The sequence below is a fragment of the Bos grunniens genome, chromosome 20, assembly GCF_055505025.1.
Source record: "Bos grunniens cultivar Pamir isolate PY7600 chromosome 20, Bosgru_T2T1.0, whole genome shotgun sequence".
Taxonomy (NCBI): Eukaryota; Metazoa; Chordata; class Mammalia; order Artiodactyla; family Bovidae; genus Bos; species Bos grunniens.
In genome coordinates this window covers 69,638,405-69,657,436 of record NC_141184.1, presented here as the reverse complement: position 1 = coordinate 69,657,436, position 19,032 = coordinate 69,638,405, and the positions used below count along the sequence as shown (strand labels likewise).

The window sequence follows — 19,032 nt, the reverse complement described above, 5'->3', positions numbered from 1 at the left end:
GAGAGTGTGAAAAGCAGGCAGTATGTAAATATTATTATGAAAATAATTCTGACCTTGCCGGCCTCCACTTGAGAACCATTACCCTAGGGGCTTCCCTGGTGGTCCAAGGGTTAAGACTCCTCTTTCCAGGGCAGGGGGTGAGGGGTCAATCCCTGGTTGGGAAGCTAAGATCCCACATGCCACATGGCCAAAAAACCAAACATATTTTTGTTTCCATTCACTCTTTTATTTTAGAGAAAGCATTTGAACACAGAAAAATAGAACAAATAATATAAAACACCCATATGCTCCTCAGAAAGCACCCCTCAAAACTAATGTGTTAGCATTTTGTCACATTTGCTTCATATTAACATTACAGATACAATTGCACGTCTTCAAATACCTTGCCTCCTCTCTAGAAGCAGCATTTGGAGTCTATCAATTCCAAAAATATTAAAAAAAAAAACAGAAATATATTGTGACAAACTCAATAAATACTTAACAAATGGTCTACATTAAAAAAAAAAAAATTTTTTTTTTAAAAACCATTACCCTAGACCATGGTGAATTTCTTCATGTCTTTCTGATTTTGCTTTGGTCTCTTTTCTCTACATACGAAAGGGCAGTGCCTGATGAGGCATAAGATAGCTGCACTGTGATCAAACAGTATCTTTGCAAGTATATAATTCAAATTCCTCTAAGTGCAAAAGACATTTGCTATTCTTATGCACCAGCCTGTGCTGCCAATTAGCAATATGGTGAGTGCAGCCTACAATCTGCACACCCAAGGAGTTTTGAAATTAGGAGGAATTTTAGGTGAATTGTTGATGGAGGTGGGGGAGGCTAGCATTATTTCAGGAGGTCACAAAAATTGAGGTTTGAATAATAGTTTTCATTGCATTATTTTGAGTTTGCATCAATCAGGTTCTTCACTGTGGAGAAGGAAGCCCTTGATAATGGTGGGAAAGGAGGGAGAAAGAGCAGCAGGATGGTCAGCCCCTTGAGCAGGCACTGTGTCTGCTTCATCTCTGCCCCTCCCTGTCCCCTTGCCACTGATCTCCACCACGCCATCCGAGTTCTGGGCGAGCGATCCAGGCGCACCTCTCCAGGGGGGACTCCCTGGCCCGGGAGAGAAGAGGCAAAAACAGCGCCAGCCCTAGACTTTATTAGCAGAGTGATTTGTTTAAAGAACTAATGAGGGCTGTTTGCTCCCAGGCTGCCCTCATTCCAGAAACATTTCTCCTCCGTGTCTAACTCCATCATGCTTAAATCCCCATTAGTTCATGCCCATGTTGGGCTTGAAGTTCCGTGACCAGCGGGTAGATGTAGGACTTGATAGAAGTAGGCCAAACTCCATTGACAAGAAGAAGGCATTTGTCTCAAGCAGAGGAGGTTCATTGTCAATAATGCATGGGGCAGTGAGGCCTGGGCCTCCCCAGGTACTTCTTGCTAGAGGGTGGTGGCCTTTTCCCCTGTAGGGGCTGTTGGGATAGTCTGCATTTTGGTGTATTTCAGCCCCAAACGCAGGTGCATGAAAACCATATGCAAAGAAACCCCTATAAATGAGATTCATGATGCGGATACTCTTTCTTTTTAAAAAATTAAACTTCAGTGTGGGGGGAATTGTAGATTCCCATGCAGTTGTAAAGAAACACACAGATAGATCTTTTACCTAATTTTCCCCCAAAGAAAAGATCTTACCAAACTCTAAGACAATATCCCAACAAGACTTGCTAGATTCACGGGACTCTTAAGATGTCCCCGAGCCCAGAAGGAAGAAGCTCCAGGGAGTGGGGTGTTACTCCCCCTTGGAAGGATTGTCTCTAGTAAGAACCCGGAGGGTGTGAAGCTGCATCGGGGATCCCTGATCCCTGACTTGCATGAGAACACCTTGCGGATCCCAGGATGCAACGCTGTTCCTTACCTGGACCCTGGGGCTTCCGGTGACTGAGTCAGCTAAAGAATCACAGGCCAGGCTCTGGAATCACACAGCCCAGGGCTCAAGTCCCATTCCTCATTCACTATCTGGTTGACCTTGGCCAATGACCTCTTAGAGCCTCAGTTTCTCATAATATACAGCACTCACCATGTGTCAGTCACTCGTTTAGGAACATTATACAATAACTCATTTAATACAAACAACCCCCAAATGGGAAATATTATGATTAGTTCCTATGTTGCAAGTGAGGAAACTGAGGCACAGGAAGGTTATTTGTCCAAAGCCACACAGCTAGGGAGTAATACGGTTGGGTATTGAAGCCAGTCCATGTATATAACCTCTGTCCTATGCTGCTTCTCCTTATCCATGAGGTGGGTTCAGTACTGCTCACTGAATTTTTATGAGGCAAACTTCTTAGCACTGTGCCCAGCATGGAATAAATAAGCAGCAAAAAATGCTAGTTAACATTATTGTTGGTATACTTTCGTCTGAAAGTTTCTGAATGTTCATTCCTTCTTATTGTTACTAAGAACAGTGCCGGAGCCAGCCGGCAAAGTTGATCAGGTCCCGAGAACGTGCACGGCGCGGCTGAGAAAGAAAACTACAGCAAAAGAATGCTACAACAAAGATGGGGTCGAGAGGTTCAGACACGTCTCCACAAAGGGAAGCGGTCTGACCACGACTTTATTCGGCATCTTGTATTTATACAGGAGAGCGTGAGAAAGACAAGACAGTTAACATTTTTCTTGGTTGACCTATACATCTTACAAAAAGTCACAAGAAATCTTGAGAGCATGGGAATGGCACCCTGAGGCTCGATCCCGCCTTTGCGTGCCTCCTTCCTCATGACCTTTGTCACGAGTGGAATGCCTCACCGGCTCCCCGCAGCACCCTGTTATTATTTCTTACACCAGATAACATTTCCCTGTGCGTGAGAAGTTTGCCCAGAACTCCAGGTGTCTGCAGTAAATAATCGCCTAATCTCTGGGGTGGCGGGACAGAGAGCTATGTTTGCAAGCAAACCCTCAAGGACTGAGGCTGCTCCCAGAGCTGTGTCCTTCAGACAAAGGACCCCGTTCTCACGGGCAGCTAGCTCCCCGCAGAACAGCTTCCATTTTGACCGCCCAGTATGTGTCAAACCCTCATTCAGCTCTCCCAACCACCCAAAAGGGACATTCTCTCTTTTATAGATGACACAACGGAGAATGAGAGACATGCAGTCTGCTGGAAGTGGAGGCAAGATTCACTCCCAGGGCTGCACCTGGAATCAGCTCCAGGGACCTTCAGAGACACCAGCCTAACTTCAAGCCCAGCTGAGGACTTGACCTGAAAAAGGCATTGATTCCTTCCCCAAAGTCCTGGGCAGGACCGTGGTTCTCTACACCTGTGCCTCTCATGCTCAAGCACACGCAGAGTCCCCTGCCGTCACTGTTAAAACACGGAGTACTGCCCAGCTCCTCGGGACCCCACCAACCTCTCCCCACCCACCCCCTCGTGGTCTCCTGGTCAGTGGGGCTGGGCGGAGGGCCTGGAGTGTGCCTTTCTCACAAGCCTCTAGGAATGCTGGTCCAGGGACCACACTTTGAGAAGGACTGCTCTAGGACAAGTTTTTGGAGTGGTGGTGGATCTATGACAGCTTCCCCCAGTTATCCCTCCCCAAGACTGAGACTGCTTCCCCGCAGGGTCAGTGCCTTGTTTTTTTTTTTTTGGCTGCACTGGGTCTTCATCTCTGCACGTGGACGTCTTTGGGTGTAACGAGTGGAGGCTACGCCCTGGCGCTGCACGTGGGCTTCTCGTTGCAGTGGCTTCTCTGGGTGTGAGCACCGGCTCCAGCACCTGGGCTCAGCGGTTCTGGCTTGTGGGCTCTAGAAGGCGGCCTCAGTGGTTGTGGTGAACAGGTTCGGTTGCCCAGCGCATAAGGAACCTTCACATACCAGGGATCAGAACTGTGTCTCCTGCTTTGACATTGCTTCACCACTTGCTGAACCACTGAACCGCCAGGGCAGGCCCAGGTACCTTGTATTTAATCTACACTGAAAACCATGAATCCCCATCTCTGTGTTTACTTTCCCTCTGTCCAGGATTCTTAACCTTGTGTGTTCTCACAAGTCCGTGTCTTAGGTGTACCTGTGGCCGATTCATGGTGCTGTATGGCAGAAACCAACGCAACACTGTAAAGCGATTATCCGCCGATTAAAAATAAATATGAAAAAAAAAAAAGCCTGTGTCTGATTGGAGTTCAACCTGTCCACTAGGCCACTTCCATCTGCTTGATGATGGGGAGCTCACCCCTTCAAACTTTTTTCCAAAATTACATCTGTTGTTACTGTTCTGATTAAAAATAAACACAGTGAAACCAAGCCTTTCTATTGTTGAAAATTTAGAAAAGTAAAAAAAATAAAAGGAAGAAAATTACAATTAATAAATCCCACTGTTAATGTTTTTTATGTATGTTAGTATCATTTCCTTATAGCCTATATATTGTGTATATATTTGGTTTCTTGAGGTATAATCAATATATAAGATTATATTAGTTTTCAAGTGTGTAACAAAATTATTCAATATCTGTATGTGTTACAAAATCATCACCACAACAGTTTCTAGTTAACACCCATCTCATATACAGTGACAGTTTTTTTTCTTATGATGAGAGCTTTTAAGATCTACTCTCTCAGCAACTTTCAAATATGCAGCAAAGTATTACTAATTATTGTCACCATGTTGCAGTTATATCCGCATGACTTCAAGACTGGAAGTTTGTACCTATATTTGTTAATATTGGTATAAGAATGTATACGGATCTGAGAATGCTGAAAACAAGCGATGTCCCACTGATGAATGTGCTGTGTCTATGGGGCTGCTGCTATTTTCACTTTGGAATTCCAAGAAGGAATGGAGGCTTGTCGGGGAGCACTTCCTGGGAGGGCCCAGCAGGCACAGAAGTGAGACTCATTGGCATCAGTCCAGTGGACAGCGGAACAGCAGAAAACAGATTTGAGTCAGGGATGGACTGACTCAGATGGATGGACTGAGTGGGGTCCGGGATGGAGAACCATCACGGGTTGACCTTCAGTTCTCCTGGGTCCTGAGGAGCCATTGAACAGTCTTGAGCAGGAAATGACTTAACTAAGGGATTTCCCAAAGACCATCCGTGCAGTGGAGGGGGAGGGGGTGAAGGCAGGAGAGAGGGCACGGGACACGAGCGAGAGCGGCCCGAGAGGTGATGGGCATGTGTGGATCTACCTCTGGGCCGCCAGGATGGACAGGGACTGGTTGATCTTCACCATGACAATGATGAGCAGGCCGCCAGTCAGCAGAAAGGTGGGCCAGAAGAGAGAGAAGAGGAGGCTCTGGGGCCCATAGAGGCGCCGGTACAGGACGCTGGTCTCATTCTCCCGAGTCGTGGAGAAGCAGAAGAAATCCTGGTTCTCGTGGAACCTGGCTCTGACCTTCTCCACGTCGGCCCGGGCCACTTGGTAGTTGTCCAGGCTGCTTGGGATGTAGGAGCACTGTAGGGAGAATCAAGAGCACGCATGGGACTGAAATCCCTGTTTCTCAGGGCCTGGTGTGGAATGAAGGAAAACACCAGCTTTGGATTCGAGCGCCTGGGTGGACTCAAGACTGTCCAAAGCTTGGCAGGCTGCACACTGCGTGGTTTGAGGGGGTGCCTACGCGGTGCTGGTTGGGAGGGCGGTGGCCTGGGAGCTGTCAGGATACACACTGCACCCTGGGAGGCGGGGACCCCAGCTGGAGCCCTGGCTCTGCTCCCATCACTTGCAGTGCTCAGTCGCTCAGTCATGTCCAACTCTGTGTTACTGCACGGACTGTAGCCCTCCAGCCTCCTCTATCCACGGGATTCTCCAGGCAAGAATACTGGAATGGGTTGCCATTTGCTCCTCCAGGGGATCTTTCCACCCCAGGAATCAAACCCATGTCTCCTGCATTGCAGGAAGATTCTTTACAGCTGAGCCACTGAGGAACCTTAGGCTAATTGCTTAACAGGGCTTCCCTGGTGGATCAGATTGTAGAGAATCTGCTTGTAATGCAGGAGACCTGGGATCGATCCCTGGGTCAGAAAGATCCCCTGGAGAAGGGAATGGCAACCCACTCCAGTATCCTCACCTGGTGAATTCCATGGACAGAGGAACCTGGCAGCCTACAGTCCATGGGGTGACAAAGAGTTATCACGACTGAGATACTAACACACACGCTGAGCCTTGATGTCTTCATCACTTAAGTGGGTTAAAAGCAGTACCTTTTTCAAAGGAGTTTACTAAAGAACTTCAAACTTATCTGTCTAAGAAGACCAATGGGAGACATAGGCTGAGTGGGCTCTATATTTGGATTCAGGGCAGAGGTCATACACTCAATTGCCTACAAAGCTCACACAGGTAACACCCACAAGGGAAGCAGTGAGGGAATAAGATGACAGGGACCAACTGACGCTTGCCTTGGTGCCAGGGAGAACTGTCAGGGCGTGGTGGGGCCTGGGGTGATGGAGAGAGCCAGACACACCCAGCCTGGCAGTCATCACTCCATCTGGACAATGGATGCTGTGCCATCCAGAAGACCTACTGTAGCCAGGCCTCCAAAACAGTAAGAGAAGCCAAAATACCAGATTTTAATGTGGACTCTCACAATTTTAAAATATTGGTGAAAATTTGAATTGAAAACTTATGAGGTCTAACTCTGTGTGAGCAAAACCCAAGATGTTGGCCAGCTGGTATTTGACACTGGGATTCAAAGGAAAAAGAGAATGCATTTAAAAGAGCTTTGTGCAGACAGAGCCCAGTATATGTTTAATTCTGACACTGATCACTGTGATTAGGAACCTTGCGGCCTGGAAAGATGAGGTCCAGCTGGAAAGCTCTGCAGAGAAGGCAGAAAGGAGATACCCTGGCTTTCTCTCTCTCCCATCCTGGGAGGTCTGCACGCAGCTTACGCAAGCCTCCAGCACATGCTCGGCAAGGGTGGGCCCCCGCAGCCCCTGCAGCAGACTACCTGGAGGGCTGGCCACAAGCACAGGCTCCCTGCTCACTCTGAATCTCTGAGGAGGGGGCTCAGCAACCTGGGAACTACTTCAGGCACTGGTTTGAGGACCACTGCCCTATACAATCATGTCAAATGAGTCAAAATGAGAGACAGTGTCGGGCCAGCTCCTCCCCAGGCCTGGGTTCTTCCCTGGATTTGAGTGAGGTCCTGCCCCGAGGCTGCCTGCCCTGACAGCACTCAGTCCAGCATAGAGGTGATGGCTGCACTGCAGCTCTGACAGCCTGGAGAGAGGGTGGAGCTGCATCCAGATGCAGGTCCACATCGCCAGCCAGCCAGGGAACAGCCGAGGCTGGGGAGCCGCCGAGGCTGGGGAGCCACTGTCTCCCGAGGAGTCTGGCATTCAGATTTGTTGGGGACTCTAAGGTCTTAGCCTTGCACTAGTTGCTCAGTTGTGTCCGACTCCGTGTGACCCCATGGACTGTAGCTCACCAGGCTTCTCTGCCCATGGGAATCTCCAGGCAAGAATATTGGAGTGAGTTGCCATTTTCTTCCCCCGGGGATCTTCTTAATCCAGGGATGGAACCCGGGTCTCCTACATTGCAAACAGATTCTTGACCATCTGAGCCACCAGAGAAGCCCAGGGTCCTAGCAGCAAGTGGATCCCGAATCCTGAGCTGAAAGGGCCTGGCCCGAGTCTCCCCACTGCCTCTGACTGTGACCTTGGTTAACCTAGCCAATTGAGTTAGGATGGAGTGGGTTGCCATGCCCTCCTCCAGGGGATCTTCCTGACTCAGGGATCGAACCTGCATCTCTTATGTCTCCTGCATTGGCAGGCGGGTTCTTTACCATTAGTGCCAGTTGTCTAAGGGATCTTAAATGATCCAGCCTCTCTCCCAAGCCCCATGGTGTCACTGTCCTCAGCGCAGACCATGAAAAGGAGCTTAGAACCTCTCAGGCTAAGTCTCATGAGATAAACCAAGAGCGAGCTGGTGACCTCCTTCCTCAGAGTAGAGGTGGGGGAGACAGCCTTGCACAGCCACCTCCTTCCTCAGAGTAGAGGTGGGGGGAGACAGCCTTGCACAGCCACCTCCTTCCTCAGAATGGAGGTGGGGGGAGACAGCCTTGCACAGCCACCTCCTTCCTCAGAATAGAGGTGGGGGGAGACAGCCTTGCACAGCCACCTCCTTCCTCAGAATGGAGGTGGGGGGAGACAGCCTTGCACAGCCACCTCCTTCCTCAGAATGGAGGTGGGGGGAGACAGCCTTGCACAGCCACCTCCTTCCTCAGAATGGAGGTGGGGGGAGACAGCCTTGCACAGCCACCTCCTTCCTCAGAATGGAGGTGGGGGGAGACAGCCTTGCACAGCCACCTCCTTCCTCAGAATGGAGGTGGGGGGAGACAGCCTTGCACAGCCACTCTAGAAGACACCCAGCCATCCTGAAGCACCAGGCCCTGGCACCACAGAGCTGAACAGAGGTGGGAAGAGCAGCTGGTACACCACCCTGCTGTTTGGCAAAGCCATGACGTCCCCTTCCCCCATCACAGCAGTGCAGCAGCCTGCCCTCAGCACCACTCCTGGGGGCACCTGGGTGCTCTGGGAGAAAAGACTGAACATGTGGTGGTGGCCGTGCTGTCCTTCCGAACCCAGCAGGCAGGCTTCAGGCTGCTGGGAGCCCATTCAGGGGAAGGTCTGACCTCGAGCTCCTCCGAGCTGGCAGCCTGCAAACCAGCCTGCTCCCAACTCCCATCGCACCAGTGACCACTTCTGTTTGTCTTTGAAAATGTGCTTCTTGATCCTGGGGATAAATCAGGGGCCCTGGATGCCAAAGAAGAGGCAGGGGTCCTGGGAGGAGCTGATTCAGACAGGTGCGGAGGCCCTAGCTGCATCGGGTGTGGCTGAGTCATGCTAGTGACGACAGGACAGCCAGGCCCCTTGCCTGCCCAGATCCAGCTCACCAGAAGCCCCCAGGCCTGTTCACGAGCCCACCATCCCCCCAGGCACCCTGCCCGTTACCACCCCATCAGCCGCCAAGTTCTGACTGTCAGCATCCATCCTTGTCCCAGCTGTGGTGGCCCCCACCTCCCCCCCCCAGTAACTGACCCCCACACTCCTCCATATCACTCTGATCATGCCGCCAGCACCCCACACCTTTTAAAGACTCCAGTTGTTCACAGCAGTAAATCCCAAGGAAACTTAGAATGACCTAGAAAGCCCAGAGATTCTGCTTCAGTGGGTCTGGTGTAGGACCCGGGTTTTGTTAAGACCCCCAGGAAGGCCTAACACCCAGAGGTGAGGATCACATTTAATTCTACAGTTTGGTAGTCCCTGGTTTTGTTAAGAACCCCAGGAGGACCTAACACCCAGAGGTGAGGAGCCCCAGCTTCCCTGATCACATTTTAATTCCACAGTTTGGTAGTCCTTGGCAGAAAACAGGCACACAGCTTGTACAGCACCAGAATATAATTAGTATTTCCTTTCTGTATGGTTTGCATGAATTTAACTCCCTGGTAATCAGTAGAACTTCCCCTAGGAAATGGTGAATTCTATTAGGAGTTGCAAATAACTTTACTTCCTGTTAAAGCCAGCGCCAGGAGCATTATTTGGAGTGAACTTAGTTCCCAGCAAAGCTCTGGCCTTTGATGAAAATGTGAAGGAGCTTCATGTCTTCCCGGCTCAGGTCGATGAGAGACCACCCTGACAGAATCAGTCTCTTTAAAACTGTGGGCCTATTACATCAACCCTGTGTCCTTGGCATTTGCTCTACGTATTTGCTGGGCTGCACAGCTACAACCAACCTCTGTGTCTCATGTGGTTGAAGCAGTGTGGTGTTTTGTAAAATGGTGATTGTAAATGAGCTTAGCCCTTCCCCCATCTCTTCTTCCCAATCTCCTTCCTTTGGTTGAACTGTTAAAGCTAAAAAAAAAAAAAAAATCCTGATTGAATAGAAACATCCAATCCCATTCTCTATAAAATGGTCGCTTCCCTACCTGTGCGGTGTCAGTGTCTTATGCTGGAATTAAACCTCCTCTCCTTCTCTGCAACTGTGTTGTGCATGCTATTTCTCTCAGACATCTCTGAGGACTGTCTTGAGAGCAAAAAAAAATTTTAGTAAAAGGTTTTAAGTAATATTTTTTTAATATGAGAACTAAATACCTTCAATAACATGTAGCATTCTTCATTAAAGTTTTGCTTCTCTCAAAAAACAACAACAAAAAAAGAAAAACTACCCCCAAAAAGCCCATTTTAATTGCCCACGCTGGCGGTGTGGACGGCCTCTGGGAATAAACCCTAAGCTGCTTCGGAAGCTCTTTCTCGCTATACCCCGCCCTGTAGCTTTGTCTCTTTGGGGGCTGGAATCCTGTATCTCCCCACCTTCCTTCCCCGTACCTTGCTCTCTGTGTCCCCTCGACACATATGCCCGCCTCTGCATTTCTGTGTAACCAGTACCTGCCTGATTCTTAATACCAGTGCCTTTCTGACACCCTCACCTCACTGTTCTCTACGGCACTGGCCCTCTCTACTAGGTATTATTTCGTGTATGAGCTCCCTTCTCTTGAACCCAACCCCTAACACAGGAAGTGATGGTTGAACGAACGAATGAATGAAAATGGGTCAACTTGTGTTTCCTACAGAAAGGACTGCAGTGGTAGATTTGCAGGTATGAGGGGGGCATTGAGAGGCAGTGATAGGAAAACTTTCCAAGTGTTGACCTCTAAGTGTTGCTCCAAACCTGGGCCTCTGGCCTCCTATAGTGGGGAGTCGGGGAGTCACGGGGGTTCCTGTATGTGAGATCAGCTCTGGGTCTGGCTTCTCATCTGACCCACGTTATAGAATGAAATAACACTACCAGCTGCTTCCTCCGAGTGCCTGCTATCCAGCCAACATCAAGATTGGCACATTATACACAGTCCTTGACTTCATAGCAGCACTTCAATTTTCAATTAACAGAAACTGAGGCTTGGCAGGGCCAAGCCCCTGTCACACAGCCAGTCAGTGGCGGGTCTGAAGGGCTAAGACTGGCTGGGCCTCAGACCAGCTGTGGCCCCTGGTCAACTGGGTTTATCTTTTTCCAGTCTTTGCTCTCCTCCAGAGTGGGATTCGGGAGCCAGCTGGGGACAAGCACACACCTGCCAGGGTTAAAAGGACGTGTCCTCACTCCCCACCCAGTCAGTACCTGGTGGTTCTGGTCCCGAGTGTCCTCCGTGTGGTACAGCACAGCCCAGCGGCCCACGGACGACACGTTGACCCACAGGCATGGGTACTGGGGCACCCTCTTGCCCTCCAGCTCCTCCTGGTCCCTGATGTTGGTCTCAATCAGGTGACACGTGGATTCCTGGGTCCACACGCTGGGGAGACCATGCACACACAAACACATCTCAGAACCCGGGTGTCACAGAGCGCCCAGCACAAACCCATTTAGAGAGACTCAGGACCAAGACCCATCTGCCGTTAGCAACCAGCACTAAAGGAGCATGACCCCAGAGTCCCTGGGTCCTGGGGAGCAATCATAAAATCACAATATCAGTTTTTTGGCCTCTTGGACAATATCTACATAAACTGGCCTGGCCCCCACTGCTCACCCTAAACCCAGGTTAGATTTAAAAATCCTCACATCCAAGCCACACCCCAGAACAAGTGAATCAGAATTTCTAAGATGGGTTGATGTATTTTCAACATTCTTCGCAGTGACTCTGGTCTGCAGCCAGACCTCAGACCCCTTGTCCACACCATCTTCATCTTGCAGAGGGTAGAAGAGAAGCTCAGAGAGGTCAAGTGACTTTGCTAAGGGCTCACAGTCCCTGAAGCCAGGTCTGGATGGTTTCAGAATCTGTGACCCTTCCCTTAAAAAGAGTAGATGGAGGAGGAGCTTGATTTGTGCCCAGGTGGGGAATATGGTAGGGGTGGCTCTGAACCCAGAGGAAATGTCTTGGAGGCACTTGGCCACTCTGAGCAGTGCCTCACTCGGTAGGATTCCAGCCCGGAAAGGCTCCAGCACCGTAAAACGTGAGGCAGGAGCAGACCCAGGAGAGGCTGATGGGCTCAGCCACACACCAGCAAATCAGTCGTGACTCACCTCCATCTATCAAGCAAGAGACACACTGCCAGACAGAAGGGGGCTGTCGGCCGCTGGAACGTGCCCAGAGGCAAGAGTCTGAGATTTGTCCTAACATCAGGCTGAGAAAACTGAGCGTATTCATTCTCATTAGAGAACAGATCAGGAACTTCCCAGTCTTTCCTTTGAAAGCTCACGTGGTTGACATATCAGAAAACAAAGGCATGGGACATTCTCTGAGATTCCAGAGCAGAGCTCCAGGGGAACAGATTTAGCTCAATGTAGACACTTCCTACTTATCAGTGCATGCTAAGTCGCTTCAGCCTTGTCCAACTCTTTGCAACACTATAGACCATAGCTTGCCAGGTTCCTCTGTCCACGGGATTCTCCAGGCAAGAATACTGGAGTGGGTTGCGTGCCCTCATCCAGGGGATCTTCCTGACTCAGGGATCGAACCCCTGTCTCCTGCATTGGCAGGCGGGCTCTTTCACGGGTGCCACCTGGAAAGCCCCCTACTTATCAGAAAGGCCCTCAAATGAAATGGTGTATATAGTAGAAGTGGTGAGCTCCCTGTCACTTGAGATATACAACATGGCAACAGATGCCAGATCCTTAGACTGGAGGGTGGGAGCAGGCCGGGGAGTCCGGTACCTCTTCTGATAGAGGGGCAGCACAGTTGTGCCTAAGATGTAGTAGGTGATGACGGCGCCCACGACCATGGCCACCCCCAGGCAGAGGGCCCGAGTCTCTCCCCGCCTCTGGGCCATCACCAGCTTCTTTCCCATGGCCACTGGGGACAGCAGACGTTTCTAGGATCAGAGAGGCAAACGGACATGGAATCAGCACAAGTGACGGGTGAGAGGAGAGGGTGATCAACTATCAACATTGTCTCTATTTTCAGTGCAGAGCTTGGAAAACTCAGAGGGCTTTCTGGCCCCATTTAAGCCTTCCACCAGCTCTGAGAGGCAAATACTATCATCCCCATTCTACAGATGAAGGGCTCGTGGCTCAGAGAGATAACGTGACTTGCACAAGGTCACCCAATGTGTGACAGGCTCAGTAATGGCCCTCAAGATGCACATGTTCTCAGCCCCAGGATCTGTGACTGTTACTTTACATGGCAAAGATTTTTTATTAAAGCTCTTGAGATAGCGAGATTATCCTGGATTATCCACGTAGACCTAAAGGTTACCACAAGGATCTTTGCAAGAAGGAGGCGGAGGGAGATGAAACAGAAAAGACAGAGGGCTATGACCAGGGCGGCTGAAGCTGGAGTGATGCGGTCATCGAGGGGTTTGGCAGCTCCCAGAAGCTGGAAGAGGCAGGGAACCAAGCGTTGTCCTCTGCAGCCTCTGGAGGAGCGCAGCCCTGCCGACACCTTGACTGAGCCTTGCCAGCGTGCTGCTGATTTTGAACTTCCGCCTTCCAGAACTGTGTATGCATAGATTTCTACTGGGGCCACTGAGTTTGTGCTAATTCGTTACAGCAGCGATAGGAAACTAATACAGGAGATAAACTAATACTGTAAGCAGCAGAGGGGGAATATCCATGCACATCCTCCGAGGACACTTGTCTCAGAGACACCTGGAGCCAAAACAGTCTCACAGGACACCCCTGGTGGCGCACTGGATAAGAATCCGCCTGCCAACGCAGGGGACACGGGTTCGATCCCTGGTCCGGGAAGATTCCACATGCCGTGGAGCAACTAAGCCCGTGAGCCACAACTACTCAGCCCACGTGCTGCAACTCCTGAAGCCCACACGCTTAGAGCCTGTGCTCCACGAGAGAAGCCACCGCAATGAGAAGCCTGTGCGCTGCAACCAGAGAGTAACCCCCCCACGCCACAACCAGAGAAAGGCCTCATACAGCAACAATGACCCAGCAGTCAAAACTTAACTAACTTAAATAAAAAACCACTCCCACAGCAGGGCTGGTTGGGCAGGGGAAGCATGCAGAGAAGGGGCACCAGGTCCGCCAGAGGGCAGCCAAGACATCGGGGCGACAGGAGGGGTTTCAGCCGTGGGGATCCTGAAACAGCCGCCTCCCTGCTTTCCGCGAGGGCAGGTGGCATCACGTGGCCTCAGCGGCTGCTCTCTTACCTGGGGACCTGAGCCCCCCGAGCCCAAGCAGAATGGTGCAAGTGATGGGCGGCTTCCTGCCTCCCTGCGTCTTGGGCCTGAAGCCCTTCATCCTTCTTCCAGGACCTGCCTCTCCCAGAGCAAGCAGAGCCCCTCCTCCCTGAACCCCCACCAGGAGGGTCACTCTTGTTCCCCAGGCCCCTCCTGGAGCCAGAGCATCCCGGCTTCTGTCCTGGTATGGATTTCTGGTGCAGTCAGTGAGTTGCTCCATGATGCTGCTGCTGCTAAGTCGCATCAGTCGTGTCCGACTCTTTGCAACCCCATAGATGGCAGCCCACCAGGCTCCTCTGTCCCTGGGATTCTCCAGGCAAGAACACTGGAGTGGGTTGCCATTTCCTTCTCCAATGCATGAGAGTGAAAAGTGAAAGTGAAGTCTCTCAGTCGTGTCCGACTCTTTGCGACCCCATGGACTGCAGCCCTCCAGGCTCCTCTGTCCATGGGATCCAGGCAAGAGTACTGGAGTGGGGTGCCATTGCCTTCTCCAGAGTTGCCCCATAGCTTCAGTAAATCCCTTTGTTGTTGCTTTTTGTTTGTTGCTTAAGGTAACATTTCTACCAAAGATAACAGGGCCATGGGGCCTTTCTCCGTAACCCCTAAATTAGGGGAAATGTTAGCGAGCTATCAGGAAGGACTTTATTTTCCTTGCCAGGTCCCTAAGGTAATAAACATTATTTTTATGAACGAGTGAGTATTCCCGAGATAGGCGTTATTAATTCAAAGGGATTTTCAACAAAGTGTCTTATTTCCTACTCAACTTCTCTTCTGTTAAGTTGCTTCAAGTGTCCAGATCTCCACCCTGCTTCTTCCCCACTCTGGTGTCCCCAGACCCCCACTGTCCTAAAAAGGAGACTCCAGGGTCAGATACCAAGGTTACAGCCCTGTCACGCCCTCCACAGTGATTAATAGGGATGATACCCAATGATGACTTTTCTCCCACATTTGGGGCACAGAGAAGTGTGGTTTCCCTACATTCCAACAGAGATACTACAAAGTCACAAAGGAAAAAATCTTGACAATGAGAGACATGCTATTCAACTATTTTTCCCATTACGTTTGTCCTTCTGTCCTTCCATCTTGTGGGAAATGGGACAGCCCACATCATGATTTACCTAGGGCCAGTCTAACAAGCCCACACATGTGTTTGCAGGCTAAAGAATACAGCCACCTAGGGATGGGCAAAAATCCTACACAGCCTTCCTTCCCAGGACTGTCTGGGATGGTTGGTGCCTGGCCCTATCCCTGGGGCTGTGGAACACAGGGCTCTAGGGTCAACACGGGATCACGCCTCGGAGGGAGGACCTAGGCTGAGTGCCCACAGTAGAACCAGTCCCTCCCTGGGAGAGTCAGAGCATCCTTGAGACTGAGGAGGCCCATCTGCCACATCATAACATCCCCTCCCCTGGGCACTCCCAGTGTACCAGGTCTGGGCACTCAGGAGGAAAGGAGATAAAGCAGTCTGGACCCGGCCACTTGTTCAGATCCCTCCTGTCTGCAAAGCTCTAGTGAGACTGTCACTCACCCTAAGGGAGGGGGCTAGCAGAGTTTTGATAAATCCTTCTAAGACTACACAGGATAAAAGAGTAGGGTGAGGATATGAATACAGATATAGTCCTAAGTTTCAACATCTGTAGTGAGAACCTTTAGGCAGCAGGAAGGGTGGGAACCGCTGAGACCCCCTGAGGTCTGCACAGGGAGAAATGGGTTGCAGCTGTAAAATGGGGGATTTCAGTTAGACTCGCAGAAGAACTCCTCAGTTGAGAACTGCTAAATATCTCTGGACTTTTGAGATACAGCTCTCCATTTGGAAATGTCACTGGAGGTCTGGGGTGGATTGAGGAAAGGTGAAGAAAGGCCAAGCAAGGCGGGATTTGGGGGTTCCTCAGTAATCCGATATTTGGGTTGACATCCTTTTCAGGGCAAAGAAGACAGTGTTTAAGGGTCTGGTGGAGTGAGGGACAGGGGGTGTTCTGAGATCATCAGGCATGAGATCAAATCCTGGCTTTGTCACCCAGCAACCTGTGACTGTAAAACAAGCGCGATCCTGTCCGCTTTCGAGAGTTCTGATAAAGATCAAATGATGTACCAAACATCACATTGCCTGGCCCAACGCAAGCCCTTGATAAATATTAACTGTTACTATTAAGAAAGAAACCCTGAGGTTTGCATCAGAAGTCCCCAGTGCTCTTGCTGGGCCTGTTTATGCCCCACCCCTCCCCTGGTGACAAGTGCCAGGGCTGGTCCTGATCTCCAGGCTGCTGCCCTCTGGCTGCTCTGCAGGCTGAGACAAGGGCCAGGGCACTGAGCCATTCCAGTGACGGGGCCAAGGACCCCTCTTCCCACCTCCAGCCCCCCACAGGCCGCCAGACCACGGGTCCGGCAGTTCTAGTCCCGTGGGACTTAACACCAGCTCCTCTGGAGCCCGGAGTCCTGATGGCCAGCCCCTCGAGGCAGGGAGTTCCCACTGCCGGCGCCCCTCAGCGAAGGTCTCCGCTCTAGCCCCAGTCTCTGGAGAAACCACTTCCGCAGTGTCCTTGACCTCAGTACTCACAGTCTCCTGGGTGCCCTGCGAGTCTTCGGCAGACCCTTTTCTTCCTGGTCCCCAGCCCCCACCCAAAAGAGGCTGCCTGAGCTGCAGCAGGAAGTTTGGGCTCCCAGCCCGTCTCTGGGGAAGCGGCCTTTGGTTCTCGTCTGAGACAAGCCTCCATGCCCAAACATGGTCAAGTCTGAGCACACAGCCCCAGGACACAAACTCGAGAGGGCAGGTACCCAGCCCAGGGGCTGGCAGCTGTTACCCAGGCCCCTGCCCTGCAATTCCCAGAATCTACTGGGCAACAGGTTTCAAACCACAGACAGCAAATCTGAGAAGCCAGGAAAGACCATCTCGGTATATTTGGAGACATTTCTTCTTCACTTAATCTCTCTGGGCTGGCAGAGAAGTCTGGGATGGGAAATGAGTTTCTTTTTGCCAACGGAAGGGAGGGAGGAGGAGTGGAAGCTCTAAGGGGTGGGGCAGCTGGAGGGGCTGGCGTTTCCAACCCGCCCAGCAGCCAAAACCCTCAGCCTTTGACAACTGTATACTCTGTGACCCCAGGCAGGTCACAATGCCTCTCTGAGCCTCTTGGGATTTTTAAACCTTACTTTGTACAAAGTAGTGATGAGAGTTAGAAATGGTGGCGATTTGGGGCAGGAAAAGAGAAACTCACCTTTTAAAGACCAACCAAGGAGAAGCCGGGAGCAGTGAGCGCTTCACGGCTGTTTCCAGCCGGCCAGGTCTAAGAAGAGCCTGCTTGGCCCGGTGACCTCCCGGTGGTCAAACTGTACAGTTTGGGCGCATGGGCAGAGATGTGTTCCCATCAACAGAAGAGACAAGTGAGCAATAACATTTGAAGGCAAAAACATACTTCTCTCTACTCTTTCATCCTTAAAGTGGTTGTTGGCATGATCCTAGCATCTCTGCCCCTCACTTTACTCCATGGTCAGTTGAAGACACTGAATCTGAAGCTCAAGGCCTTAAATTACTCATCCACGGTTAGCTGCTCTAAGTGCGGGCTGCGTATGTGCACGCATGTGTGTGAGTGCTCAGCCGTATCTGACTCTTTGCAACCCCGTGGACAGTAGCCCGCCAGGCTCCTCTATCCATGGGATTCTCCAGGCAAGAATACTGGAGTGGGCTGCCATTTCCTATTCCAGGGGACCTCCCTGACTCAGGGACAGAACCCAGGTCTCTTGCATTGGCAGGCGGATTCTTCAGCACTGAGCCACCTGGGGAGTCCCCAAATGCAGGAGCCAGAGTCAAAGCTGGTCCTGCCAGATTACAGAGCCGGGGCTCTCTCTTCCGAGCCTGGTGCTGCTCTAAGACCTAAAAGCTCACCTCTGTTGTACAGACACCCACCACTTGATAATTTAGAGCTCCTGGGGAGGTGGGCACAGCTCAGCCCTGCCAACTGAAAGAGTTCTAGCCCCTCCTCACTTCTGCCTCTGTTGCTATGAGACAACCAGCCTATTGGGCCGTAAAACGAGAGCAGTGCTCAGGCCCCTAAACTCTCCCCAGCAGTGAGGTCCCTTCCCCCACCCCTTTTCGTAATTGAATCCTATTAACAGGAGAGTAAATCGTCTGTTTAATGGGCACCATAGCCAAGAGGGCGTCTAAAGGCCTCAGACCTTGCAGATGCAGCATTGGCTGTGAAGGACATGGCCCAGAATGAATCCCGAGGGGTGATTTTCCAAGATGGTCCTGGCCCACGCAGGAGCCAGAAGATTCCTGCCTGTGACCTAGTGCAAAAATGCTGGTCCTTCTTTTTCCTTTGGGGGAGAGATCCTCAGTACAACAGACAGCCTTTTAAAAGTATGGCTAAAGGGCTACATTCTTGTAACTGACTAGAGGTATTAAGAGTTACACATTTGGACTTTATAAGCAAACACTAGCCTTCTTCCCAAAGTACTCTCCCCTTGGAAGATGGGAACATACAGGGGCTGGTATATCCTCCTGCTGCATCGAAGCAAACTCTTGCCAAAATGCTTTGACATGCCTCTCTCTTGAGAGTATGTGGGTGGAAACCCTGCTCCCTGGCTGGCTATGGGGTTTGTGTGGGGCAGATGATTGTAGGTGGAAGGAAGGAAACAATGATGTTCCACTGATAAAGACAGGTGCTCTGAGTTGGCACAGAGGGTTAGAGATCACAAAACTGCTTGCCCAACTTGAACCTTCCAACAATCCCATAAGGTAATAAGCACTGCAGGCTCACAGTCATATTCAGGTAGAGCTCGTCCTACCCTTTTTATAGAGGGGAGGGTGGTCATTGGGGTTCAGAGATGTTAAATATACTGCCCAAGGCAAGTACTTGGCCTCTCTGAGCCTCAGTTGGTCCATCTCTAGGATGGAGATATGTATGGTGAGTCCCTCAGTGGTTTTTGAGGAATAAGCGATCAT

At 50.9% G+C, this 19,032-nt stretch overlaps 2 protein-coding genes across 5 annotated transcripts in view; one reads left to right on the top strand and one right to left on the bottom strand.

Moving 5' to 3' along the window:
- KCNIP1 (potassium voltage-gated channel interacting protein 1) overlaps window positions 1-19,032 on the top strand; it is a 408,852-nt gene that overhangs the window by 18,644 nt on the left and 371,176 nt on the right. The gene's annotated exons all lie outside the window — the stretch shown is intronic.
- KCNMB1 (potassium calcium-activated channel subfamily M regulatory beta subunit 1) lies at window positions 1,116-17,031 on the bottom strand. 3 transcript variants are annotated; one of them, XM_086361131.1, is made up of 6 exons: window positions 16,651-16,766; window positions 12,616-12,773; window positions 11,086-11,257; window positions 5,162-5,427; window positions 4,208-4,209; window positions 1,116-1,330 (listed from the first exon to the last, which is right to left on the bottom strand). In XM_086361131.1, the coding sequence occupies exons 2-6, from the start codon at window positions 12,747-12,749 to the stop codon at window positions 1,245-1,247; spliced, it is 660 nt and encodes a 219-aa protein (XP_086217257.1). In that variant the 5' UTR covers window positions 12,750-12,773; window positions 16,651-16,766; the 3' UTR covers window positions 1,116-1,244. The 3 variants fall into 3 exon arrangements, with proteins under 3 accessions (XP_086217257.1, XP_086217256.1, XP_086217255.1); XM_086361130.1 differs by lacking the exons at window positions 1,116-1,330; window positions 4,208-4,209 and having other exon boundaries at window positions 4,270-5,427; XM_086361129.1 differs by lacking the exons at window positions 1,116-1,330; window positions 4,208-4,209; window positions 12,616-12,773 and having other exon boundaries at window positions 4,270-5,427; window positions 16,651-17,031.